The sequence below is a fragment of the Lepisosteus oculatus genome, chromosome 16, assembly GCF_040954835.1.
Source record: "Lepisosteus oculatus isolate fLepOcu1 chromosome 16, fLepOcu1.hap2, whole genome shotgun sequence".
In the NCBI taxonomy this organism is placed as follows: Eukaryota; Metazoa; Chordata; class Actinopteri; order Semionotiformes; family Lepisosteidae; genus Lepisosteus; species Lepisosteus oculatus.
In genome coordinates this window covers 1,711,251-1,739,239 of record NC_090711.1, presented here as the reverse complement: position 1 = coordinate 1,739,239, position 27,989 = coordinate 1,711,251, and the positions used below count along the sequence as shown (strand labels likewise).

General features: G+C 47.4%; 3 protein-coding genes across 4 annotated transcripts; 2 read left to right on the top strand and 1 right to left on the bottom strand.

Annotated features, from left to right (window-relative positions):
* The first annotated feature begins 82 nt into the window (after positions 1-82).
* Positions 83-9,409, top strand: LOC107079615 (protein-glutamine gamma-glutamyltransferase 5-like). Its single transcript, XM_069179364.1, has 13 exons — positions 83-181; positions 610-780; positions 1,358-1,597; positions 2,473-2,591; positions 2,877-3,005; positions 3,441-3,618; positions 3,868-3,991; positions 4,280-4,383; positions 4,469-4,711; positions 5,075-5,365; positions 6,288-6,448; positions 7,049-7,182; positions 8,194-9,409. Exons 1-13 carry the CDS (start codon positions 172-174, stop codon positions 8,339-8,341), a joined length of 2,052 nt encoding a protein of 683 aa, XP_069035465.1. The 5' UTR covers positions 83-171; the 3' UTR covers positions 8,342-9,409.
* Positions 9,410-9,690: 281 nt separating this feature from the next.
* ccndbp1 (cyclin D-type binding-protein 1) lies at positions 9,691-27,832 on the bottom strand. Of its 2 annotated transcripts, XM_015365165.2 has the most exons (11): positions 27,660-27,831; positions 26,192-26,251; positions 25,948-26,027; positions 25,533-25,614; positions 25,353-25,449; positions 25,170-25,243; positions 24,454-24,530; positions 24,004-24,257; positions 23,702-23,762; positions 23,402-23,448; positions 21,352-22,385 (listed from the first exon to the last, which is right to left on the bottom strand). In XM_015365165.2, the coding sequence occupies exons 1-11, from the start codon at positions 27,745-27,747 to the stop codon at positions 22,277-22,279; spliced, it is 1,029 nt and encodes a 342-aa protein (XP_015220651.1). In that variant the 5' UTR covers positions 27,748-27,831; the 3' UTR covers positions 21,352-22,276. The 2 variants fall into 2 exon arrangements, with proteins under 2 accessions (XP_015220652.1, XP_015220651.1); XM_015365166.2 differs by lacking the exons at positions 21,352-22,385; positions 23,402-23,448 and adding an exon at positions 9,691-9,756 and having other exon boundaries at positions 27,660-27,832.
* On the top strand, positions 10,856-21,264 carry LOC138223295 (protein-glutamine gamma-glutamyltransferase 5-like). Its single transcript, XM_069179363.1, has 13 exons — positions 10,856-11,002; positions 12,986-13,156; positions 13,603-13,842; positions 14,152-14,270; positions 14,486-14,614; positions 15,887-16,064; positions 16,314-16,437; positions 16,513-16,616; positions 16,702-16,944; positions 17,207-17,497; positions 18,281-18,441; positions 19,406-19,539; positions 20,573-21,264. The coding sequence occupies exons 1-13, from the start codon at positions 10,978-10,980 to the stop codon at positions 20,718-20,720; spliced, it is 2,067 nt and encodes a 688-aa protein (XP_069035464.1). The 5' UTR covers positions 10,856-10,977; the 3' UTR covers positions 20,721-21,264.
* Positions 27,833-27,989: the final 157 nt, after the last annotated feature.

Below are 27,989 nucleotides of genomic sequence, written 5' to 3'. Positions count from 1 at the left end.
TGAAGAGGCATACGTTAAGTTTCACAATAGCCTTTCTTGGTTGCTGACATCCCAGCCCCATATATAAATAGAACCGCACACACTCAGAGAAGCATCTTGCTGCTGAACGAAACAGCTGATTGTTGAGGTCGACTCTGGAGGAAGACTAGAAAGACTACGAGCTTGTGCACCATGGCTCTGGGTGAGTCATCAATGAAATATTGGATTGAAACCATTGCAAGACAGTTTCGTTACCGACAGTTTAAGCGTCGTTACCTGATGCTGTAGCAGCCAGTGCAATGGGCTGATTAGGTCTGGAGGTGGCTGGAAGTCTTGAGGTCTTGCTGGGTGTTGGAAGGCACAGGGTGCAGGCTGGCTAACGCAGCACATAGGGACACATGAGCCTGCGGGGTTGAGACAGGACGCTGGCAATGTGCCACGGGACACCAGGTCTCCTGCCTGCTCAGAGAGCTGAGCCCAGGTCTAGAGATAAAAGATATCACTTTATTGGCCATATACAATTTCTTGTATTAGGAAATTGTCTTTTCGCAGACCCCAGCTTGTCCATCAAGCGTGACACTAAGACTCTAGCTGTTTTATTCCCTCTGGGCTCCCGGTTTTTCCCCGCAGCTGTGACTGAGAAGGACTTCCACTGCAATGTGAACAACAGCGCTCACCACACCAACAGGTTCTCCAAGGACAGGCTCATAGTGAGACGAGGGCAGGACTTCCTCCTCTCCGTGTCCTTTAACAGGGAATTTCGGCAGGGGGCGGACACCCTGCAGCTCACTGTGGAAACAGGTACGAGCGCTGCTACCTATATCCCAGCAGCTGGACAACACCGAGTCCCTTAATGTTTTTACCTACTCTTCTGCTGAAGAGCACCCAGGCAAAAAAAAAACCAAATCAGTCATGCTTGACATGGAAAAGCATACCTCTTGTCATGGCGTATACAGCCCATGTAGCATCCAAAAGGCTGAAAAGCTAGTGCTGTGTAGCTGTGTGGAGATGGATCGATTTGTAAACGTAATCGGCTTCAGTAAGTAAATTAGGCGTGTTAATATGAAGTGGCTTAAGACTGCCAAATAAACAAACACCAGTCACCCAACTTACTGTATTCTTGTGTCTGTGTGCATTACACTGCTTCAGCACATTCAGGTCCCTATATGTCATTCTAAAATTAAAAATACTCAGGTCATACAGCAGCTCCAACACATAATTATCAGGCATCGGCAACACTCATGTAACAACATTGATCACCCAGCTCGGTGTGAGAGATTTAGCACCCACTGGTTTCACAGTGTCTGCCAGGCCCATGCAAACAGTATTTTAAGTCCACAGCAGTGGGCGGCTCTAATCCAGTGTCTCTGTGTTCCAGGCCCCAAGGCCTCTGACTCTGCAGGGACGAGGTCAGTGTTCGGGGTGCCCAGCGTGGTGAAGAGTAAGTCGTGGGGCGCCACCATCCAGAAGACATCTCAGAACACTGTGACCCTGAAGATCACCAGCCCTCCTGATGCCAGTATTGGAAAATACTCCCTGTCCTTACAGACTGGCACCACCCCTGTCCAGAACTACACCATAGGGAACCTCATTGTGCTGTTTAACCCCTGGTGCTCAGGTAAGACTGAGAGAGAGTGGTGCTACAGCGCCCCCTAATCTTAGTTAGACTTTCCTTTCTCTTTGACACAGGTGTGTCAATGCCACAAAATGAGTTAAGCAGGAAAAAAATGATCTTTCCAAACCTTCAAAGTAGAAATTGAGGAATGGATAATATCCTTTGTTTTGCATTTAGAGCTGCATTTTGGTAGGCAAAAGAAAACTGATGTTTTGCACAGGAGCAGAAACCAACTGAAAATTGGTGTGTGCTTCTTGCACTCAATAAATACATTGAACATCTAAAGGCATAGAAAATAACTTGCACGGTTACATATGGTCTATGGCTTATGATAGTGTATCAGCGATTAGACTCTTTTATTATTTTACTGATTTTAAAGCTAGAGGCTGAAGTTAATGCTGCCATTTAATGTGTGAATTGACCTGTTGCCTGTGGTAAATCTTGGAGTGGAAGCTAGTGCAGTTGTTCACACTGCTGTCTCCTCCACCCTCACACTGCTGTGTCTCCTCTTCCTCCTCACACTGCTGTGTCTCCTCTTTCTCCTCACACTGCTGTGTCTCCTCTTCCTCCTCACACTCCCTCACACTGCTGTGTCTCCTCTTTCTCCTCACACTGCTGTGTCTCCCTCCTCACACTCCCTCACACTGCTGTGTCTCCCTCCTCACACTCCCTCACACTGCTGTGTCTCCTCTTCCTCCTCACACTGCTGTGTCTCCTCCTCCTCACACTCCCTCACACTGCTGTGTCTCCTCTTCCTCCTCACACTGCTGTGTCTCCCTCCTCACACTCCCTCACACTGCTGTGTCTCCTCTTCCTCCTCACACTGCTGTGTCTCCCTCCTCACACCCCCTCACACTGCTGTGTCTCCCCTTTTCCAGAGGACTGGGTCTACCTGCCCAAGGAGGATGAGAGACAGGAGTACGTCATGAGCAACTTTGGCCTTCTGTACCGGGGATCATATGACAACATTGAAGGCCTACCCTGGAACTTTGGGCAGGTAAACAAATGCTCTTCACGGTAATTCCCAGGCACACCTCTAGAATTGCACCTCGGAGGTATATCCGATACCTGCTGAGCCCCAGCACAGTTCTGGGATGAGTGGGGCCAGGAGGTGTTGTGATGAGGCAGAGCTCTGTTCACTGGTGCCCATGGGAACAGTGTGTGGGGGTAGGGGCTGTGTTTGCATCTGGCCGTGTCTATAGCCCCCGTACCGGTCTGTGTTCTGCATCTCTTGTTGCCTCATTGCTGCTCTGCCCTGGGTTAACGAGGAGCGTCTCTTTAGTTTGAGGAGGACGTCATGGAGATCTGTCTGTGGATGCTGAATGCCAGTCCCAAATTCAAGAGAGACCCTGGGGAGGACTGCTCTGCGCGCTGCAACCCCACCTACGTCGGCAGGATCGTCAGTGCCATGGTGTGTGTGCAGCCTCACATGGTTCTTGAGCTTTAACCCTTTCCTGTCTGCCTAAAGTATAAGGCAATAACACTGACATGTTTATGAACACCATGTGCACAGGTATTCACCCCAGGCCTTCTGAAGCACAAGAACCAAGCAATTAGAGTATGCAGATCTGGTAGAAATCTACCTGCCCAAGGAGGATGAGAGACAGGAGTACATCATGAGTGACTTTGGCCTTCTGTACCTTGGTCACCCTCTCAATAGCTAATGCAGCTATTGGTTTTGCTGCCCTCGTTATTTCAGGTTGAACCCATTTTTAGCACAGCTTCAGCTCGGCATTACTGAATAAGTCATGTTGCATTGCCAGCGAGTCCAAGAAACTGATTGCAGGTCTCCAGTGTTAATTCTTCTTGCTGGCTTTTCCTAAGCTCTCGCGTTGCTTTGTCCCAGGTCAACAGCAACGATGACAATGGGGTGCTGATGGGCAGGTGGACCGATAACTTTGAAGGTGGGGTTTCCCCCATGAGCTGGAGTGACAGCGTGTCGATCCTGAGGAAGTGGCACAAGTCCGGAGGGCAGCCGGTGAAGTATGGCCAGTGCTGGGTCTTCGCTGCCGTCATGTGCACAGGTGACCTGCTGCCCTGAGGGCTCGTCTGAGCGCTGCAGACCTCATGCAGGCATAAAGGCATGCAAATCACTATGGACCGTAGACACACTACGGCCCATAGTGTGTCACACTGATTTATAAACTGTGCGACTCCTGCTAATCTGAGTTATCCTGGACTACAAACATCTTGCTTAAACTTGAACAAAGCTTCAAGATCTGTTTGCCACACCCCTGTCTTCTTCAGTGTGGCTTCTTCTCTCTCCATCACAGTGATGAGGTGCTTGGGAATCCCAACTCGAGTGGTCAGCAACTTCGATTCTGCCCACGACTCGGATGGGAACCTGACCATCGATATGTACCGCGGCAACGCCAAAAAGCAAAATGAGTCTGTCTGGTGAGTGTCGCAGTCTCTGAAAGGACATTTCTGCACTGCGTCCAGAGAGAGGATGCCCCTTCCTTTCTTCTGCCTTTGTCTGCCTGTGGCAAGGAGAGGGTCAACCAGATCAGCAGGTGCTGAATGCAGTCTGAAGCCCTTTTGCTCCCTCTGCTCTCTGTTTATTCTCCAGTGTATCAGTGAAAGTCATGGGGCTGTTCTCCAGCGAGAAGCGCAGTTCCACTCTCAAGGCATGAGAGCGATGTCCAGAGAGAGAGGGTTTGTAATTTAACAGCTGTGGTTCTGCAGGAACTTCCACGTCTGGGTGGAGTCGTGGATGCGCCGCCCTGATCTCCAGGGAGACTTCGGTGGCTGGCAGGTTTTGGACCCGACGCCTCAGGAGAGGAGTGAAGGTACAGCTAACGGCCAGTAGTTGCACGACTTGTAGACGAAATGTTCTGTCCAGCTGAAGACCCAGGTGTCTCCTCCTTGTCCCAGGAGCGTTCTGCTGCGGTCCGGCCCCAGTGAAGGCCATCCTGGAGGGGCACACGGAGCACAAATACGACGTGCCCTTCGTGTTCGCCGAGGTCAACGCAGACATCGTGGTCTGGTACGTGGAATCTGATGGAACCAAGACGAAAATGAGAACTGACACTCAATCCGTGGGCAAGAATATCAGCACCAAGGCCGTGGGCAGTGACGCGCGAACGGACATCACCAGCAGCTACAAATACCCAGAAGGTATGCTGACGCTGTGGTGGGCGTTACTAGTCTTTAACAGTTTTGATTAAAGTTAAGTTCTAATTTCTATTAAAGTAATATACTGTATCAAGCTAAAAACATATTGAAGAAAAGCAGTAATGAATTAATGGGTACATCTAAGTCTTCTGAGTCTAGAGTATTTTTAAATGTCAGTATTCATATTCTGACAATTCTGCTTGCTTGATCTGGTGATACACAGGATCTTACTATGCGTTGCTATCCCTAAATAGTTAACTTTATTTTAAAGTTAACTTAAATTTAATGACTTACATTATCTGGAGAAATTTATTAAGAAGGGTAATTGAATGTGCAAAGGTGTGAAATGCCAGCATATCTATACAGGCAGCGCCAAGGAGAGGGAGGTCTACACACTGGCAGTGAGTAAAGGCCATGTCACCGGAGGGGTGCGACCACCCACTGCCCCAGAGCAGCCGGAGATCACTCTCAAGATCGAGGAGCAGAGCGCCCCCGTCAGGGGGCAGAACATCAGCCTCAGGCTGATCGTGCACAGCAACAGCACGGTCACCCGGAAGATGACGGTCAACATCAACGCCGACTCCATGTGCTACAATGGGGTTTGTGCGGAGGACTTCTGGAGCGAGAACAGGGACGTGGAGGTGCAGCCACAGAAAGGTGATCACATGGTGTAGGGTTCCGTCTGGCGATGCACAACTCAACAGGAATCTACTGCTTATATCCGATATTCCACAGTCCTGTAGTTCAGTTAGATCCTAATGAATGTGACAGAGGGATGAACTACGTTGTAAAAAGACCCGCCTGGCTGAGGGAATGGCCGCCTATCTGAGAGAATGAGGCTGCCCCCCTCCTCACTATCGCGAGGAATGAGCCAGGGAGCTGCTGCAGGAGTGGAGATGGGGGGGGAGGGGGTTGAAGGTTTGGGAGAGATAGAGATGCGTGAAGGGAAGTCCTGGGCACGAGACTTATATACGAGGCGAGTGGAAGTGAGCCAGATTAGGATCAGTCCTGTTATAAACTCCATATTCCGAGGGAACGTTTGCAGTGAGGGTGTGGTAGGGCATCCCATAACTTTAACTTAATTATAACATAGATTTTCATTTGAGTTGTCAGCACGGAATTAACCTTGACTTTTAACTTGACAGAAGGCATTAGTTGCGCACGTGAGACATCAGACTGGGGTAGCAGAACATTAAACTCCCTAGAAATTAATTAAATTAAACTATCACTGCACACAGGCTTTACAAAAATGAAGAGTCATTTCAAATAGTTTCAGCTTCAGAGCATCATGGAATTAAAAGGCATTTGGCATAATGACGTACTGAAAATTCCTCACGCGTGGTGCATATATTCTTTCGGAAAGAAAGCTGACCCGAAGCTCAAGTCTTTGAGAACGGTCTCTCTCTCTCAGAACCGAGAATTTCCACCACCGCTGTCCATACTCGTGGTGCTTTCAAGTCCACATGTTCCAGCTCCTGGAAGTTGTTTTGGGAGCTGTGAACATTAACTAGCATGAAAAGACCCTGAAACAGCAGGAGGAGGGGAGATGCTGATTTGATTTCTGCCTTTGCTCTCGCAGAGGTAAAGATTTCAATCCTGATCCCCTACTCCAAGTACAAAGATCACGTACTGGAGAGCAAGACCATGAGGGTGGAGGCCCTGACCAAGCCACCCTGGAGCAGCAAAGGGTTCCACACCTCCAAGAACGTGATCCTGTCGAGCCCAGCCCTCAGCCTGCAGGTAAGTCAATGAGCCAGGGAGCTGCTACTGGCCCGGTCCTGGGTCTTCACTGGGTCTTGGCAAGACTGGTCAGTCCCAGAAACCACAGCTCCTTTCAGAAACTCTGCCCCCACCTCCGAGCTCAAATTGCTTCTGTATTGTACCATGAGGAACTGAACAGTGTGGCATTTAGTTAGCTCCTCAGACTCCACTGGTGCTCAGAACTAATGGCAACACTTTAGACTGAGCTGTTCAAATATTTTTAACAAATATTGTATCAAACAGCAATTTACCACCAACTGAAGTTTTATCAAATGCTAATAATCACCGTCTATAAAGAGACGGTGACATTCATGATGACCCTGTCCTGTCTAAGGATGCCTTTAAAATTTCTAGAGAACCTAATTAATGTTAGTTAATGAATCTAGTTAACTTGACTTGTGGCCAAACTAATACTCAACACATCAGTCCAGCTACAGGGTATAACTTCCTCCCTGTGTAAACTGTTCACACTGTAATGTAGTGCACACTTTACAGAGCACAAATTTCTTTCTAAATTAAAAATATAAAACTGAAAAGGAAAGACTGCTTATTAAGTTCATGTGTCATTTTTCCTTCCAGGTGTTTGGAATGCCTTTCCTGTTTGCCGACATGGAGGCTGAGGTGGTGATGGAGAACCCACTGGACGAGCCTCTCACAGACTGTGTACTCACCTTGACAGGACCTGGGCTGCTGAGAAGCCCCCGTGTGTCACGGTAAGGCCAAGCGGCCAAGCGGCCAATCGGTCAATCGGTCAATTTATTTCCTCTATTATTTCCTCTACCTCCCTTCACAACACTTCGCCACAGGTCTGTAGTGCAGTTGACAATAAAACTGCAGTGGATCATGTAGACACAGTGGAGAGGTCAACAAAAAAAACAACCCAGTGGGAGGAAAGAAACCTCTGGGGGTCCCCAAGTCCCATGGTTGTCTCCCCTCCAGTCTCTGCAACACTGGGATCCACTCAGGTATTTGGAAAATAAAAGCTGAGAAAGTGTGTTACAGTAACTGTAACTCTTGAAGAACACAATTACGTTATACAACATCCTCTGACCTTTGGGAGCCATATTAGAACTATGGGCCATGGAAACCGGAGGCCATAGAAGAGTTTCAATGGTCTTTATTGCATTTCATAAGTAATGTTAGAAGAAAAGAAACTTGAAGACGTTCCAACTAAGCAACTGGTTGGTTCAGCCAAGCATTGCTTGAAGTAAAGAGCTCAGCAGCAATCAGAACCAGCAGACATGTGGGGGTCCCCATAGCCAGGATTGGACACCCCTGATATTTGAAACTTCTGTAGGAGGAAGAGTTGTCAATTTTGGTGTTAATTGGAATATTGTCAGCATCTCAGACATGTTTGGTCACACCTGCACTTTTTGTGGAGTGGCCTGTTCGTATCTGAGTAATTCTTCTATTTCTTTGAAAGATTTGAATGTGTTGTCTGAAAAAACCCTGTCTCTAGATTGTCTTGCATGCAACTTCTCCCTAGGGCGCAGTTCATTCCAGGCTCATTACCTGCAGTTGTTTTAGTTTCCGTGAAGACTCTTCACCTTAAAAATGAATTGTGAAAGGTGCTCTTGTTAGCTCCAGGGAACTAGAACTGACACCTGTCATGTCATGGCAGTTGGCTCCTGACTCATCTGACTTCGAGTGAACTCTGTTTTGTGCCTTGTATGTGTGTGTGGGTAGAGTTGTCCCTGCTGACTCGCGCTTGTCTGTCATTTCAGGGTGGCCAATATCGGTCCAAAAACAGTGATGAGAGCACAGATCTCATTCGAGCCATTCAAAATGGGCAAGATGGTGCTGGTGGCCAACTTTAAGTGCAACCTCTTCAAGGATATCAAGGCCTACAGCACTGTAAATGTCGTGTTCTGAGGGCGTGAATGTCCTGAGTTTCTCCTCTCTCCCTGCTGCAGCCTTCGTCTATCTTAACAAAGTCCAGGGGCAAACAGTCAGAGAGGAGGGTCAGTGTCCTGGCCTGGATTGATCAGTTTACTCCTGTGCTCAAACCCCTCTGTTGTTCAGCAGACTCTGAATCGATTTCAAATCAGCTACGATAATTTGTAACGTTCTTCATAGACTTTATAAATATTTTGTATTTTATGTTCTAGAGGAACTAATTCTGTATGTTTCTGATTGGACCCTATACATTGTCAGAATGCACAAAGTTGTTGCCAAAAATTCCCCTTGAGTTGCCCAGGGCTGCTGTACTTGGGCTCCTGGCCTATGATGTTAGCAATACTGAAATCTTCTTTCGTTTACTGCTCATATATACCATATTATATGCTGCCTGGAGTATAATACGCTTTGATTTTCATGTTTTGTAAATTGTTTTGGGCAGCTTTTATGTTCATCCTGGTTTGAACCTTATTAGGTTCCTTCCAGGAATGTTAATTGTCTTTGGAAATGAAATGCCAGAGTTAAATCTCTGGTTCCAGAAGTTTGAAAAAAGAAGTGACAATTTTTGTATACTAAATGTGTTTTATAAATGTTATCAAAAAGATAAAACATGGCGAGCTCTCTAGCTACAGCAAAATATCACATAACTTTGTGGTTAGTGTCTGCAGTACATAAAGAGTAAATTATGTGGGATATGTTCAGGTCCACAGTATTGTGAATTTACTGGTGCAGATCTCAACTTGTAAAATTATAAAGAAAGTTTTTTTCTTCGGTCCTGAAATCTTCCAAAGGCAGATGTCAAATTAAGCGATGAATCTTGTTCCTATAACCACAAAAATGATTGAATTCCAAATTCTATTTATGAAAAAAATGTGCATATCTGTTTTATGCTGCTTACGGAATTGTTCTAGGGTCTTGTGAAGGAATGGGAGTACTTTACTTTTGGAATAACTGTTCAGTCAACCAGTCAAGATACTTTCTTGTTCTTGTTAAATGGTGATGGGGGAAAAAAATGCACTCATTAAAATTAATGAAAAATTGAAATTGTTTGTCTTGTAATCTCCATTGTTTTTATAACAATCTTTTCCTGTTGTTCGACAAGACTTAACTTGCACAGAAGGGGATTTCTAGGGCAAACTCTCAGAATGCCTGTTGAACACTGCAGTTACGTTGTTCATCATCTGAATAACAAGTGTTCTCATTCCAACTGCAAATTCCTAAAGTGATTAGGCAAGAGACCGGCACTCTCAAAATCATTAGACTCACCTCCGCCTACAGACACGTCTACAGAGACTAATCACCTGCAGGGGAGGGACAGATGAAGGCTGATATCCAGACACCTACCTCACAATATCTAGGACTTTCTTCAAGACTGAGGCCAGGCTCGTCGCCTGGAATGACAAAATATGGTATTCTGCAAATAATCCCGTTCATTTGTCTGCATGAACAAGGAGAATACATACATTTTTGCCAGTTCAACCAATAAACCTTAGAAATGGCGACTCATTTTCCCACAAGGATAAATAAAAGACAATAATTTAACGACTCTTTTTATTCTTATAACAGTAGTTCAGATGGGTAGGTGTTTTAGCATGCACAGGCTGCAAAGGTACAAGTAAGAGAACACATCATTTTGGCTGTGGAGCCCAGGTGACCTCTTGTACCTCCAGCAACCTCATTTACTGTATCTCTTGCAGGAAATGCCCAGCTGTCTATGTTGGAGAAATAGGAAGGAGACTCAAAGACTGCTTCAGAGAACATGTTAGGGCTGTGAGGATTAAAGATTTCTCCAAGCCCACTGTTTTTCATTTCACCTCAAACGGCCATGACCACTCTAATCTCTCCGTCTGTGTTCTCAAAGAAAGGTTTCTCAACTCCCACAGCAGAAAGACATCAGAAACAAAAAATATCCTGAAATTATCCTCACACCTTCCCCCTTCTCTCAATGACAGACTTGTTTTTGTGTAATCATATCTATTCACATGCAGGTTTCGACTTCAGCCCTCTCTTCACCCCTCTTCACTTGGCACCACCTGAGTGGCCTCTCTGCCTCTCCCCTGCTCCCTTCTCCTCCTCTCTCCCAGCTTTTGTTCTCATGTGCTCTTTAATCTTTGCTGTCTGCCCTGTCTTTCTCACACCCGAAGAAGGCTCCACAGCTGAAATGTGTTTCTTTCTCTTTTCAGCAGGGAATAAACCTATTACTTGTTCCTTATTCTTATAACTATGATTTACTTTGATTTTTGTGGAGTGGAATAACATATTATTGCTCTTGATTGCAATGTTTAAATTACATTTTCACAGACCACTAAATAAACAAAATTATATTGTGATATTTATTGAGCTTGACACCTGTGACAAAAGGATAATGTGAGTTAAAATCATGTGAGCCTTTACAGCAACTGTTAATTCATTCATGAGCAGGTTCCTTTGGTATTCAATCAAACCTGTGTGGTGGCTTTTCAGTATCCTTTCCTGGATGCTGACTGCCCAGCAATGTGAGAGGGGCTGGGCTTCACGAGATAAATAGAACCCCACACACTGAGAGGAGCATCTCGCTCCTGAACGAAGCAGCTGATTGTTGAGGTTGACTCTGGAGGAAGACTAAGAAGACTATGAGCTTGTGCACCATGGCTTTGGGTGAGTCATCAATAAAATATTGGATTGAAACATTTCAAGACAGTTTAGTCCATTTCTCTATTGGTTAGTCTTGGTATCTTACAATGTTGCAATCTGTGCAATGGGCACACGTGTTCTGTAAGTGTCAGAGGGAGAGGAGAGCGGGGAGACAATGCAGGCTGCAATTTTGACCTTTCACCTCTACTAGGGGTCAGCATCTCCATCTCTTTTAAAAAAAGGTGAAAGGTGAGTTCTGGATAAAGGTATAGAGCTCACACGGCACAGAAGGACTGCAAAAGACGGTTTGAAATGGAGTCACAGCATTTCCTCCCATCTCTAATACTGACTGACGTCATGACAGCAGACAAGAACAGCTGGAGCAGATTTCCTGTAAACCAGTTAAAAGCCCTCCTGAAGTAATAAAAGGGTTAAAGTAGGTCTTTAAATGGTAATAAATAATTAACTGACTCTTTGGGAGAGTTTTCCAGCCACCGTCATCATAGAGCTGTCTCCTGAAACCAACAAAACAGATACACGAAACATCTAAAGTCTGAAAGCCATCCTGTTTAACAAGTTTTTTAAGGACCCTGAATAGAAAACATTGCTAATGAGCCTGCTTTCAGCACAAACAGATACACAAAACATCTAAAGTCTGAAAGCCATCCTGTTTAACAAGTTTTTTAAGGACCCTGAATAGAAAACATTGCTAATGAGCCTGCTTTCAGTGCTGCCTACTTCCCTCAATGAATGGGCTAGACAGGCGTGGGAGCTGACAGATTTTAATCACTCATCACAGGTTGTTAGGAAACTGGCTGCAATCTGCTAATCATGAGAAAATTCCTAAAGGGTCCTAAAGACTCAGATTTCCAACTGTCTTTGGAGGTTCAATTGAAGTCAATGTTATTATCACATCTTCTTTAAACAATATCAACAACTTCATTATTTAGATTTAACATATAGCTCTTTAATCCTCACTTGTTTATTGATTACAAGTTCAGAACAGGGTCAAATTCATTACCAATATTTCTTTATGCAGTTGTATGAGGGTAGTAAGTCTAGGCATAAATATTGTCTGAACTACATTCCCCAAAATGCAGAGGGCAATGAGCTGCCGCCCTCAGTCACCTGACCAGTTGCTGGAAGACAATTGGTCAGGTGACAGTTTAAAAAGGAGGAAGCTAGGTGTTCCTGAGCAGGTTATGTTGCATCTGCTTTCTGGAGTACAGAGGATAGATCCTATATGGTCAAAATTCACTAGTGGGAAGGGAGAAGGGATGTGTCTAACCAAGGGATAAAGAAATCTGTGAGTTGTGGAAGAGTCTTCAAGAGCCTTGAGACCATGTTTTGGAATTCTGAGAGTGAGCCCTGTTGATTTGGAAGCCAGTTAGCATCTTAGCTACCTTATTATATTAGTCACTGGCTTAGGAGATGTTTTGGTTTGGTTTCTGTTTTGTTTGTACTTTCCCCGTACTCTAAATAAGAGTATTTGGAACTCACGATTGTGTTTTGTATGTGTTTCCCTGGGTTCTGCTGATTTTGAAGATCTTTGGTCACCTCAACCTGGGTGCTGAACAGCCTAACTCTAGAGATTACTCTAATTGTGATCTCTAGGTGTTTAGCTTCTATTTAAGCCCTGATCCAGGCCTGTTCTTTCTATACTTAAATTGGAACATTTTGTCCTAACGAGGAAATTGCCAGTGGAATTATGTGCCATCTAAGACTACTAAAAAGTATTTTGTAGACTAAGTAAAGAACTCAGGATTTTAATATGTCCTTAGGTTAAATTTCTGCCACACCTATATCAGGAGTGTGTTAAAAATGCCCTTATTCAGCCCTCAAAAACACAAATTGAGTGGAGAGGTCCTCTTACACCAAGTTATAAAACGTTTAACTCGGGAGCACTTAGCCACTATGATAAAAAGGCTGTGGCCTTCTGCCCTGCTGTGACTGCTGCCGGGCCGAACCCAGAGAGAGTGATTTGGAGTCTCTCATCTCCCCCTGCAGCTGTGACTCAGAAAGACTTCCACTGCGATGTGAACAACAGCGCTCACCACACCAACAGGTTCTCCAAGGACAGGCTCATAGTGAGACGAGGGCAGGACTTCCTCCTCTCCGTGTCCTTTAACAGGGAATTTCCGCAGGGGGCGGACACCCTGCAGCTCACTGTGGAAACAGGTACGAGCGCTGCTACCTCGATATCCCAGCAGCTGGACAACACCGAGTCCTTTCGCCCAATACTTTGGTCCCACAAGTGATTGGGTGTCTTAATTGCTTAAGTAAATGCTCTAAAGCAAATCTCCTTGTCATGGAAAGAAACTGCCCACTTGTGCACTATCTAGTTTGCCTTCTGTACTGGTTAGTCAGATTGAGTTCTTATACCTCATTTTTAACTTAAAGCAGAGTAGACCTAGAAGACCTTGAGGTGGCTTCAGGAGGTATTCATTAGGTACTGTTCCAAAGCTTTTAATGCCTTGTTGTGGAAACATGTAACAACATTGATCACCCAGCTCGGTGTGAGAGATTTAGCACCCACTGGTTTCACAGTGTCTGCCAGGCCCATGCAAACAGTATTTTAAGTCCACAGCAGTGGGCGGCTCTAATCCAGTGTCTCTGTGTTCCAGGCCCCAAGGCCTCTGACTCTGCAGGGACGAGGTCAGCGTTCGGGGTGCCCAGCGTGGTGAAGAGTAAGTCGTGGGGCGCCACCATCCAGAAGACATCTCAGAACACTGTGACCCTGAAGATCACCAGCCCTCCTGATGCCAGTATTGGAAAATACTCCCTGTCCTTACAGACTGGCACCACCCCTGTCCAGAACCACACCATAGGGAACCTCATTGTGCTGTTTAACCCCTGGTGCTCAGGTAAGACTGAGAGAGAGTGGTGCTACAGTGCCCCTATTTTCATACTCCTGTCTTAACTGCCCTGCGGTATCACCTGTAAACCTTGCTTGACTGATTTGGTTAAATACTCAGCAGATGTGATGTTAAGGCCTTGTTTAATAATGAGCAGATTATTAATATTTTTCTACTAGAAACAGAGCTGTACAAAGATATGTTTGAGGGCATGTCTGATGCTAAAAAACGCAGACTCGTAGACATACATCAATGAGACAGTGGAGTGTGTGAAGGTATAACACGTTAGCACAGCCACTGCTGTCTCCCCTGCTGCAGAGGACTGGGTCTACCTGCCCAAGGAGGATGAGAGACAGGAGTACGTCATGAATGATTCTGGACGGGTGTTTAGAGGAACACGTGACTACATCCATGGCATTCCCTGGACCTTCGGACAGGTAAAGACCTGAACTGCAGCTCAAAGATATACATTTCCAGGACGGGATCCAGGAGGCAGTTGAAATGCTTCACTGGTGCCCATGGGAACAGCGTGCCGGGGTGGGGGCTGTGTTTGCATCTCGCCCCCCCCCCCCCCCCCGTGCCAGTCTGTGTTCTGCATCTCTTGTTGCCTCATTGCTGCTCTGCCCTGGGTTAACGAGGAGTGTCTCTTTAGTTTGAGGAGGACGTCCTGGAGATCTGTCTGTGGATGCTGAATGCCAGTCCCAAATTCAAGAGAGACCCTGGGGAGGACTGCTCTGCGCGGTGCAACCCCATCTACGTCAGCAGAATCGTCAGTGCCATGGTGCGTATCCACTGTGTCATGTGTTTCACTTTCTCTTTTTTGAGCAACAGAGAAATGCATTTTAATGTCAAAGTACAGAGCAGGAGAGGTGTATCAGCACCTTGTGTCTGAAACAAGATATAGATGGTATTATACTGTTCAGGAACAAGTACAGGTTTATTCCATGCTGAAAAGAGGAGACAATGTTTCGTCTGTGGAGCCTACTTCAGGTGTGATGGAGAGAGGAAAACTGGCACTTGATAAAGCATGGAAGAACAAAAGCCGGGAGTGGAGAGGGGGCGGGATCAGGAGAGAAGCAGAGTGGGCACTCGGGTGGTGTGAAGTCGAGAGAGGTTTGAAGTCAAAACCTGCAAATGAATAGAGAGGATTAGAAGGAAACAAGTCTGTCGTTGAGTTTCAGGATAATTTTGGTTTCAGATGTCTTTCTGCGGTAGGAGTTCCAAAACCCCTCTGTGAGACTGCAGACAGAGAGATCAGATGGAGGCCATTAGAGGTGAAATGGGAAACTATGGGTTGGAGAGATCTAGATCCCCACAGCCCTGAAATGGTGTCCCAGTCTCAATCCTGTTTCACCAATGTAGATAGCTGGGCATTTACTGCAAGAGATGCAGTAAATAAGGCTGCTGAGATATGTCATCTGAGTGATCCGGAATTGTCCAGAGGGGCCTGCCCTTGAATGTGTGTGGGATTGGATGTATATTTACAGGTGATGCAGTGAGTCCTGTTGCAGGGTGAAAGTGCCTGGTGTGGATGACTGCTGAGGGCGGTCAAGGAAACTGTGAACAAGAAGGTTTACACAGATTAGGTGGTCTGTGATGGGCGATGATGGGGAACTCAGAAAAAAGGGTACCAGTGGAGGGATCATCCTGTGAGATGGGGAAGTTATTTATGGTCCAGGGTGTTAGGGCGGTAGGGAAACACCAATGGAATGCAATTGTGAGGCCGGGACTTCCTAATTGAGTTGATGATCCATGGGCTAGCTCAGGAGAAGGCCCTGTCAACAACACGGATGGGGTATCCTCTGTTAATGAAAATAGAGTACATTTTGAGGGCTTGGGCATGGAAGTCCATGTCGTCACTGAAAACTCAATGGAGCTTGAGGAACTGTGAAATTATACTGTTTCACTATACTTGTTTCAACCAATGGATATTTGAATTTAACTCGCCACACTCCAGACAGACACTAAATCACGATGCTGCAGAAAATCAGCACCACATCTCCAGATGACTAGACTGAAACCTTTACACCTTCCCACCCCCCACCCCCCCCAGATTAACTCAAACGATGACAATGGCGTGCTCGTGGGCAAGTGGGACGACGACTACAAAGATGGTGTCAAGCCCACGAGCTGGAGTGACAGCGTGTCGATCCTGAGGAAGTGGCACAAGTCCGGAGGGCAGCCGGTGAAGTACGGCCAGTGCTGGGTCTTCGCTGCCGTCATGTGCACAGGTGACCTGCTGCCCTGAGGGCTCGTCTGAGCGCTGCAGACCTCACGCAGGCATAAAGACATGCAAATCACTATGGACCGTAGACACACTACAGTCCATAGTGTGTCACACTGATTTATAAACTGTGCGACTCCTGCTAATCTGAGTTATCCTGGACTACAAACATCTTGCTTAAACTTGAACAAATCTTCAAGATCTGTTTGCCACACCCCTGTCTTCTTCAGTGTGGCTTCTTCTCTCTCCATCACAGTGATGAGGTGCTTGGGAATCCCAACTCGAGTGGTCAGCAACTTCGATTCTGCCCACGACTCGGATGGGAACCTGACCATCGATATGTACCGCGGCAACGCCAAAAAGCAAAATGAGTCTGTCTGGTGAGTGTCGCAGCCTCTGAAAGGAGCGATGTCCAGAGAGAGAGGGTTTGTAATTTAACAGCTGTGGTTCTGCAGGAACTTCCACGTCTGGGTGGAGTCGTGGATGCGCCGCCCTGATCTCCAGGGAGACTTCGGTGGCTGGCAGGTTTTGGACCCGACGCCTCAGGAGAGGAGTGAAGGTACAGCTAACGGCCAGTAGTTGCACGACTTCTAGACGAAATGTTCTGTCCAGCTGAAGACCCGGGTGTCTCCTCCTTGTCCCAGGAGCGTTCTGCTGCGGTCCGGCCCCAGTGAAGGCCATCCTGGAGGGGCACACAGAGCACAAATACGACGTGCCCTTCGTGTTCGCTGAGGTCAACGCAGACATCGTGGTCTGGTACGTGGAATCTGATGGAACCAAGACGAAAATGAGTACTGACACTCAATCCGTGGGCAAGAATATCAGCACCAAGGCCGTGGGCAGTGACGCACGAACGGACATCACCAGCAGCTACAAATACCCAGAAGGTATGCAGACGATGCGATGGGTAGCCAACATTCATCTTTATTCAGACTAAGTTAGTGTCCATAAAAATATTCCATACAAGTCCTTTTCCAATCCCAAAGCAGTACAGAAGACTTCCTTCCACTCTGCGTCATACTGTCGCAAGTCCAGACTTGAACACCTTGTGTACACAGTAGTTTGGTACTGAAAACTGCACAGTGGACCTTGCAAGTTTTCTTGATTCACCAGTGCTCTTTGTCAATGGCTGTATTCTGTACTGCACAGGCAGTGCAAAGGAGAGGGAGGTCTACACACTGGCAGTGAGTAAAGGCCATGTCACCGGAGGGGTGCGACCACCCACTGCCCCAGAGCAGCCGGAGATCACTCTCAAGATCGAGGAGCAGAGCGCCCCCGTCAGGGGGCAGGACATCAGCCTCAGGCTGATCGTGCACAGCAACAGCACGGTCACCCGGAAGATGACGGTCAACATCAACGCCGACTCCATCTGCTACAATGGGGTTTGTGCGGAGGACTTCTGGAGCGAGAACAGGGACGTGGAGGTGCAGCCACAGACAGGTGATCACATGGTGTAGGGTTCCGTCTAGGGATTTACGGTCCTGTTCAGTCTCGACACTGAACCGTTAACACTGTTAGGTTATCAACACACCCACAGTTAATGCAGAATTACATGAGACTTTCTTCCGATCCAGAGAGAAACAGGCTGCAGTGTTGGACACTTGCCAGCACCACCATAAGTTTGAAAAGAGCTATAAACTGGAGACCCCAGACAAAGGTCCAGTGGAGACAGTAGATCACCTAGTGCCTTAGAAATTAGTCACAAATTAGGAGCAAACAGGTTTATAAGAGAGATCACTTTATCACCCATATGCAATTTCTTGCATTAGGAATTTGTCTTTTCACATACCCCAGCTTGCTCTCCATGAGACACACAGACAATGAGAGAAGCTTGGGGGTCAGACCACAGGGTCAGCCATTTATACGGCACCCCTGGAGCAGTTGGGGTTAAGGGCCTTGCTCAGGGGCCCAACAGAGTAGGATCCTCTGCCGGTCTCAGGATTTGGGCCGGCAACCTTCCAGCCACAGGTGCAGATCCTTAGCCACAGAGCCACCACTCTGCCCTTATCCATTATTCCAAATAAGGAATCATTTCCACCCAAAGTCTGTGTGAGACTGTCAGGGAAATAATAGACAGCTGACACATAAATAGCTGCCTAAGCTGGAGGTAAAATGTTTGCCCCACTTAATCGAGTTATGCCAACCTGATCATGATCCAGAGGAACATACTCCAAAACGCCAGGAGGGGAGATGTTGACTTGATTTCTGCCTTTGTTCTCTCAGAGATAACGATTCCAATCCTGATCCCCTACTCCAAGTACGAAGGTCATGTGCTGGAGAACAAAATCATGAGGGTGGAGGCCCTGACCCACCTGCCCTGGAACAACAGAGGGTTCTTCACTTCCAAGAACATGTTCCTGTCCAGACCCACTCTCAGCCTGAAAGTATGTCAAAGCCCTGCCTGGCTGTCTTTTCTTCTAGTAAGACAGGCTACTCAACGTCTTTCGGAAAGGGATTGATGTTACTGCCCAACTCTGTCCTGATGCCTAATAGCTAAAAGTGATTTGGTACTGCAACACACATGGATCAGTTGAACAGATCATTTTCAGCCCCCCCCCCCCCCCCCCAAGTTCCTCTGGTGCTTAGAACTGAGGCCCAGGGCCACAGAGACACTCCTGCTCCAGGCTTGCAAATCAATAACCTGCTCAGAGGAGAGGCATGTGAAAGCGTTGAAGGCAAACCTGCTACACCTTTCACAAACACGCACATCCTCATCGGCCTACGTCCCCGAAAATACGAAAATGTATCATTAATAATTGCTATACGTCTGCCATGGCTCCAGTGTGATTGATAGGTAACTGTGATAGTGAATGTCTGGCAATGAACTGCAAAAGACATTAAGAAAAATTCTATATATGCCTCATGTAAAAAAAAAATCAGTTAATCGTTTGACTATTCTGGTTGGAACAAAAACCGGAAAGCAGAAGGCCACCCCAGGAACAGAGTTTGACGTCGGTTCCAGGAGAATTTAAAGTAATCAAAAAAAAATAATAAACTAACGGTGAAGGCATTTTTCTAAAAATCTAAGCTCCTGTTCAGTCAGCCCACAGAAAAAAAAGCAAATGTTAAATCTCAGACTTCAGAAAAAGTCCCGCTTTTTTCAAACATAGTAGTGACATTCCACTGAGCCAACAGCAAGATCCTCCAGATTCGATGTCTTCATCTGTTGATGAAGAGGCTGATGATGATCAGCTGATTGGGAAGAGTTTGGGTGGAAGTTTATACTTTGCCCGTTTTAAACCAGACGTTTCCTCAGCCACTGTAGGATTGTTACACCCCTGTGTAAACTATTCAGTGTCTAGTAGAGTAAAAACTGGATTATTTCTTCTTGTTTGCTTGTACTTCCAGACAACAGGTCCTCCAGTCCTGTTTGGTGAAATGGTTGCCGAGCTGGTTGTTGAGAACATGACTGCAGAAACTCTCAAAGACTGTACCGTTACCTTGACTGGGCCCGGGCTTCTAAAATGCCCTCAAGAAACCGGGTAAGAGCAACCATCTACCGTCCCGTAACTGCTGGGCAATGGGCACTCCGTGAAGCATGTCCCATGATTTCCAGATTCTACATCCAGGAATTCTCTGAAGATGGGACTGAAGGACACCAAGTCCACACTCCATCGTGGACGCACACTCCTTGCCATCAAGTCTGTAGGACACTGCCAGGGAGTCTGCCTCCACTAAAGCACATCTACAAACCTGAAGGCTGGAGATTTAAATTTAAGTCAAGAAAAATGATCTCTTTTAGCTTTAGTGGCCATATACAATCTTTTGCATTAGGAATTTGTCTTCTTACATACCCCAGCTTGCTCCCCATGAGACACACAGACAGGGAGAGAATCTTGGGGTCAGAGCGCAGGGTCAGCCATTTATACAGCACCCCTGGAGCACTTGGGGTTCAGGGCCTTGCTCCGGGGCCCAACAGAGTAGGATTCATCTACCAGCCGCATGATTTGAACCAGCAACCTTCCAGCCACAGGAGTAGATCCTTAGCCACAGAGCCACTGCTCCGCCCCAAGATTGTGTTTAACCAAAACTGTGTAGGGCTATACTAATAATTTTGAATTTGCAATGTGCATCTTATGGGTGTCAGAGAGTGTGAGATTTATTGCAAATCGGTGCTAATTAGATCACCAGTCATCTGTCATTATTACTGATGAGACTAAACGCCTCTGGGCCTAAACAGAACAGCCATCTTCCACCTGGCTGCGAGAACTGAGCCAACTTCACAGTATCACCCTGCCATCAGTGTCTATTTTTACACTCTCTGGAAAACCTCATCGTTGTCATCTCCCTCAGCAGTTTGTTACACACCTACGGCCTGAAGCAGTGTCAATTTAAGTTAATTACCGCGAAGGGAAAGTATATTGAACGCCAGTGTCAACAATTTTGCCAGGGGCTGGACTAGTCATTTATAAGACTGCTTTAAATTCCAACGTTCACTCTTCAGGAGAACCGGGCACGTCTGCCTAGCGTTCGTCTGGGTGGGGGGTGCGCTGACCTGTGCATGTGCATTTTCAGGGTACCTGCTCTCGGGCCGAATCGGAGGCTGAGGGTCCAGATCCCCTTCGAGCCCTTTGAAGCTGGCCAGAGGGTGCTGATGGCTGATTTCAACTGCAGCCTCTTCCAGGACGTCAGGGGCTGCTCCACTGTCCATGTCCAGCACTGAGCGGGTCGCGCGGTCAAGCTGTCCAGTTCACACGGGGAACGATGAAATTCTGCAGTCTTCTGAAACTGTTGAAAACGTCTCTTTTATGTAACTGACTATGGCTCAAGCACATTAACCTATGACTTTCACTTTTAATTACGTGTGAAGCGCACTGAGAGGCTGTGGGAGATCTGACCCAGTTGAACTGAAACAATGCGATATACTGAGCCAGTGATCCCATCCCTTCCCAAGCCAGACACGACTGGAACCAGACAGAGAGTGAGATTGAAATCAGAAGGTACATTATAGGGTACAGGGAGCTGTGTACAACAGGTCTTACTAAAACACACCACACTGAACTACTGCTCTTTACGTCACTCTAACAGAAAACATCTTTTAAATTTTCCTTAAATTAACATTTGACAAAAGCCCATTTATTTTTATGTATTGAATTTTCAGCACAAAGCACCTTTAGTTGTGTATAGATGACAGCTGTACCTTGAGCAACATTTGATATCCTTTTTAAGAAAAAGTGATAATTATTAAATCAAACCTCTGCATTTTATGAATTTTATTTTTGAGTCTTAATGTGGAACACCCGTGCTGCAAGTTTAAAAATGAAACACACTGGTGGAAACCTTTGGAACTGGGGGAAGCATGAAACTGGCCAAGCCTAGCTGCAATCATTTCAATATGCAAGTGCTGATAGCACTTGAACCAAGTGTTTTCAGAAAGACATCTGCACACCGCAGCAGGGCTGAGTCACTGTAATCTTCACACCATAACAGTGCGAAGTCACTGTACTCTGCACCCAGCAGCAGGGCCGAGTCACTGAAGGCTGCAGCAGCTTAGACATGGGAAAGCAAACCAAGTCCAAAGCACTACCCAGAAACGCCATCCTCACTGCTATGCAGCAAAAGCCTTCACAGTATATGAACTTTTCCTTTTCCATGCCTCTGCTGCCCTCACTGCTGTAATAACTTGGCACATGACAGATGTGTGAAGGTGAGTGAGCAGTCAGGACAGGTAAGTGAAGGATGGACACACAAACACACTAACACAGTCCAAGTCATGCCTTCCTGGCTGCAGGGCGTCCTCAAGGTTTTATGTCCTGAGGGCAAAAGTATCTCCTGGACGAGCTTTGCTGGGCTCTGCATTCATCACTCTGTTCTGTTTCACACTTTGACAGGGCAACACAATCATCATCACATGCAAAGCGCCTGGTATAAGACCCCTTTCGAAAGTTTAGCATCATGATTTTTACACACCACACGCGTGCTTTGGTTTCACCTTGCAGTGGCTACAGTGTTCTATGGTTTTGCCTTCACTGTGCTTCACTACAAATGTCCAGGGGTGATCCATGCTGCACGATAGGGAACATTTATGACGATGTAGCATAGTATTCCCTAAGCTGAGTGAACTCATGTTACAACTACTACAGCCATAATAAGGTAAAACTGCAGCAGATTCAACAGCTTTAAACGTCCAGAAGGGATGGCAGTATTGTCTCTCCACACGCTTGGATAAAGGCCTTGCTCTGGCAGCTCCGAGTGGTGAGCGGCGCGGCCCTCTCTGCGCTAGGCCGAGTCCTGCGTCAGGTCCCTGACCTTCTGCATGTTGTGATCGACGGCTCCGCTCAGGAACTGGACCCAGCCCAGCTGCTCCTCGCCGCACACGTGGCTGGCCCTGACCGGCGAGGGCAGAGAGAAACAGATGAGTCCACCGGCAGCAGCAACACGAAACAGCCGTCGCGACGAGGTGCCCCGTTCGGGGAGTCACTGAGATCGGCCTTGCTAAGAGCACATTCTCCTGATTTACTCTCCCGGCTGAGCTAATTTCGCAGCTGCAGGAAAACTCCAACTCGCCTTACTGGGACCCCTCTTCAGCTGCAGGGGTGCATCAGCAGTGCACAGGTGAAGAGGGTTCCCAGCCCACTAACGAAGATGGGAAATGAGCTCGCTGGTTCCAGAGCAAAGACTCATTGACAAGCAGATTTCACTGATCCTATTTGCTAAAGACTTATTAATTTGCTAAATTGGACATGTTTAATATCGATGGCAGAGCAGTACTGATCTACGGTCAGCATTTAGCAATAAAACAACCCGACATGGCTAAATGTTGCACAACGTCAGGGATACAAATTGAAACTAACAGTCTACATCATCTTTGAAATGGTCTCGAACCATAAAGGAAACAGTCTCAAAACATGTGCTGCAAATAAAATTTAGATTTTGAGACAACAACACTTTCTTATCACCACTGTTCTGTAAAGACATGGTATTTTTCGCACTGGAGATCGGACAAAACTCTTGTCTTGCCATCAGCATTTTTTTTTTACAGTGCTCCTTTATTTTAAAAAAGCATGACTCCCCGACACACCACTTTTTGACACGTTTCCTCCTTGATCACACCTATAACACAATACTTGGATTTTACTTGCTCTTTTCTTCTAGGACACGTGTTGTCATTCTAGATGCAAGGTACTACCTTGTTCAAGGTATATCAACGTGTACCAATACCAAGGTATTACCTTATTCACCATCTGAATAAGACAAGTTCTCAATCCAACTGCAAATTCCTAAAGTGCCAAATGCATGATTAGGGAGCCCAGTGATCCCAGTCATCTCCACCTACGGACAGGTATACAGAGACTAATCACCTGCAGAGGAGAGACAGGTGAAGGCTGATATCCAGACACCTACCTCACAATATCCAGGACTTTCTTTAAGACTGAGGCCAGGCTCGTTGCCTGGAATGACAAAACACAGCACATAAATCTACCAATTCCTCTGTGTGACCAAACAAGGACACACAGCCAAGCGATTTTCCGACAAGGGGACATTAAAATATCAAAGATGGCAAAAGATTCCGCACAGATTTATTTTTGGAAAACTTTCTTTCTGCATCAAACGGGAAGGGAACCAGTTACCAGTATTACAGCTAAGGCAGCACGCGAGCAGTGGACTCGCAGTCATGGAGAGACGGCAGGAGAGGAGCCTTACGTTCTGACGCACGCCGCTGTAGCTCATGGGGGGATACAGGCTGAGGGCCAGGTCGTCCACACTGCAAGACAGAGACCCGGGATCACTGTCCTCTACCCTTCCAGCCACGCCACAGCCCGAGCTTTCCCTGCCCTCGCGGGACGACACACCCCCCAACTTCCCAGGAGCTGGAAATGACGTCGCGAACTCTAACTTGCCGCGACTCAGACAGATGGAATAAAACATCCGGGAATCTAAAAAAAGCTGAAGTGCATCAACGTACCGATTAAGCCAAAAGCAGACAGGGAGCTCAATTCGCTCACCTGGGGCTGATCTCTTTGGTCACGTCAGCAAGGTCGTCCAGCTGAGCGATGTTCTCGGGCGTGTCCACCTTCCCATGAGCCTTCACTGCCGCAGACAGCTTCTTCAGGCACGCCTTGGAGGCCTTCATCAGGCCCTGGCAGGGGGCCAGCAGCTGCCTGTCCTCTTCGGACCAGTATGTGTCCTGGTTTCCCCGGGAGTCCAGCTCTTCGTCGTCCAGAACATCACTGAATGGATCCAGATTGTCCGCCTGGGCCTGGAGCAGGGAGAAGGGAGAAGATCTCTCAGGTTAATGGAGAGAAAGACAAGGGGGATACCAGACAGCTACTGACAATACTAGTTTAGCCGTCTCCCTTTCCCAGTGACAGCATGAGTGTCAGGAAAATATGTGGGTTAGAATCTCTCAGCGCCACTGTCACCTAACGGTGCAAACCCTCCATCTCGACAAGCACCTGTTCCATTTCCTCTATGGCATCCTTGACCACACCAGCGGAGGAGGACATCACCAACAGGACAGCTGCCTGGTTGTCTGCACGGAAAATTGAAAATGGAACAAAACTCACTGGTGTGCCCAAAACGCTGGGAACATCTGCAGAAAAAGAAAAAACACCTCTTACACAGTCACCCCTCCCCCCCCCCACCCAGTGTGGATGTGAATGCAGCAGACTGTAGCACCGCAGCACAGGCCCAAACTGATTCACAGGCAGCACTGACGCTTCGCATACCTGCAACACAGCAAACCGTTCAGGTGCTGAAATCAAAGTCTTTAGTCGAAGTCCATCGGTAAAAGAAATATTTTTCAAATAATGAACTGAACGTCTGCACGCACTCCCTGACACACTGGTCCCCATTTCTGGCTCCTGACCATCTCCTGACCCGCTTCTCTTTTTAAGGCTTGGACAGAGAAGACTGACAGGGTTCCTGATCCATGCGTCCCCAGTCAAGCCAATGAACGTCTTTAGCATCAGCAGCGTTAACGCGAGCCAGAGGTCACTGGAAACTAGCTGGACGTTTCAAGTGAGAACAGGGGGTAGAGGGGTTGTGAAAGAGCTCCCCAGACACGCTGTTACCCTGCCTGGCTGGATGAGCCCCCCGCATTAATTAACTGCTAACTGCTGAGCTGGCCCAGCTGCGGAGTGCGGAGGAGGGACAAAGTGGGGCGACTCACCTCTGGGCAGGTGTGCGACCTGGTCACACGATGACCACACCCCGCCCGTGGAGGTCAGCTGCTCCTGGGACAGGCTGTGGAGAGGCGGGGGGGAACAGGGAGGGACAGGGAGTCAGGTCCGCGTCACCACTTCCGTTTAAAAAAAAAACAACTGAATTCCGAAACGTCGGCGCGAGGGGTGACCTCTGCAGGGGGGAGCTCAGGATGATCTCGACCAGCTGTGCCACGCCCTCCAGCGCCTCCGCGGCGGCATTGCGGACGGTCCGGCGCAGAGTGACCCCTGGGGAGAGAGCGCCGGGTCACACCGAGAGCCGCGCGGGCGCGACGCACACGCAGCCCGCACTGAGGGCGACAGGGCTGTACCTTGGCTCTTGGGCAGCCAGTAGTAGACCGTGGCCAGAGACAGGGCGCTCTTCTGAACGCAGTCTGCCAGCATCTGGCAATCCTTGGAAGACAGACAGGAAAGCAAAGGATGAGAATAAGCAGGAAGGAAAGTATATGTAGTGTTCTTCACATGCATCACAAACACCAACATGACACCTAGTAACTGGAATCAAACCTGCATGTTTGTGTTCAATTAACAGCCGGCTTTTCTCCAACTTGAGGAGAGTAAAAATCTAGATCCACGATATTTTAGACAGATTACGGATTGTTTTACGCTCTTCATGCGCAGAAATTGCACTAGACACCCTTCAGATGCCACGGAGATAAAGGAGCTGCAAGCTGCAGGCCACCCGCGGGCCGAGCTGGAAACGGAGAGAAACAGGCTGCGGCCTACCTGGGCGCCGGGCAGGGGGGGCTTGGAGAAGGCAAGGCTCAGCTTCGTGGCTTCCTGAGACACCGCCTTGAAAGCCCGACCTGCGAACGCAGACCGAAAACTCAAACCCTCTCCGCGTCACAGACACCGACCGGCCCCAGGGATAAAAATCTGGCGTTAAAAAATCTAAAATGGGCCCCCCATTCTGCTACAGCCTTCCTGTGGAATCAGGACAGGGAAAGGAAAAACATAAAAAATACTCAGCCTAAAGTGTCCCAGAAATGCTGAAGGTTAAACTCTTCATTCGACTCCTTAGACTCGCCATCTAGAAACAGACAGAGAGATGGGTCAATTAGCCGAATGGCTGCACTGACTAATTAACCCCACTAAGCACAGCAGAAAGTCCCACTGCGTGCAAACTGACAAGCCTTGAGGTCCAGGCTACATGAAACCACCTGAGTGTTAAATAATCCTGCTTTCTCAGCTCTCCCCTAACTGGCTCGTTAGTGAAACGATCCGAAGGCACTCTTCCCACGGGCATCATCATCATCATCCCACGTGACACGTTCCCCTCTCTCTGCATGGATCTGGAATCCTCCGAGTGCTGTGCCACATGATGGCCGTCATGCCAGCAGGAAATTCAGCACAAACCAGTTCGTCTTTAGAGCAGCTGGGGACCGTCTCGGCCAGCTGCCCAACAGGTTACACCCCCAACTCACACTGACAGTTTCAGGCTGGTTTCAGGTCAAGGGGCCACAACTGACAGGGTGCACAGTGTGGTCAGGGGGAAACCCTGTCATCATTACCCCACTTCATGCTTGAAAACAGTTTGTGTGACAATTTGTAGGAAGGGCTCTTTTTGGAAACTGGGGTGCCTCACTTTTAGCTCTCGAGAAGTTTCCAGGACCCCCAAGGATACTACTTGAGTAAACCTAATCTCGCTCTACAAATTTGCCCTGGATCGATCATGTGTACAGCCTGCAAATCGGAGAAAATACGATAACACTCGATCATTTTTTCTTTCTATTATTATAAACTGACCACTTCTTATTTCACAGACAAATGACTATCACGTCGGCTGTTCCTTTACACTGTATTAAAAGGTGACACGCTTTTTTTAAGTCCGCTAAATCGGGATAAAATAAAAAGGCATAAAAGAAAGTAAGAGAAAAATTAACCTAATGGAAATTCACGTGTAATGAATTTTGTGGATGCCATTTAAAGCATTAGAATTATTTTATAAGTCTTAGTCGTTTAAATATCGTAAGCTGTAACGATCCAGCTATTCGCTACGTTTCACTAAAACGTGTACAAAACATCGGGCGTCTCCCCCTCAAAAGGCTTTTGCTACAGATAAACACGCTGCTCGATTTGAGGGTGGCGAGGCGAGCCTCAATTATCTGAGTTACATGAACTTTTTCTGTGCCCAGATCTCCCTTCGCAATGCAGTGATGAACAGACCGCCCTCTGCCGACGAGACACACTCCGTCATGTGCGAGTGAAAACCGAGAAAAGAGACGATGGCATTAACCCAAAGGACCTTCCTCTAAACGATCGTGGCAAAGATGCAGTTCTTCGTTCATGAACCGCTCGCAAATGAATCGGCTTGCGCCTTTCTTCGGGTTCAAACGTGCCATTACCAAGCGGGCCTGCTGTACTCAACACATCTCCATGCCAACACTACTTCTGGGCGATATCCCAGTATGACAAACAAATAAACAAGGTTCCCCTACCTCTCACTCGCTCCCGGATGCACTGCACCGAGTTAAGGAGATTTTTCAAAGGCACCAAGACGTCCGGACTCGAATTGTCTGCGTTCATATCTCCGCGTCTTCAAGCCAGCTCACAGCACATTGCACTCCCGAGGAACTAAAGCAGCCCAGCCCACTGTTTACCCCCTAGATTCGATTATTGAAGGAGTCGGGACGTCACTTCCTACCGGAAGACAATTAGGGTGACACCACGCAAGTCTCCGCGCCATCTTGGTGAAGGAGACTCTGTGTAACTTATCGGTTGTTGCCAATAAAGCTCTTTGAATTTGAAAAACCGTCCAGCGGCCGTGG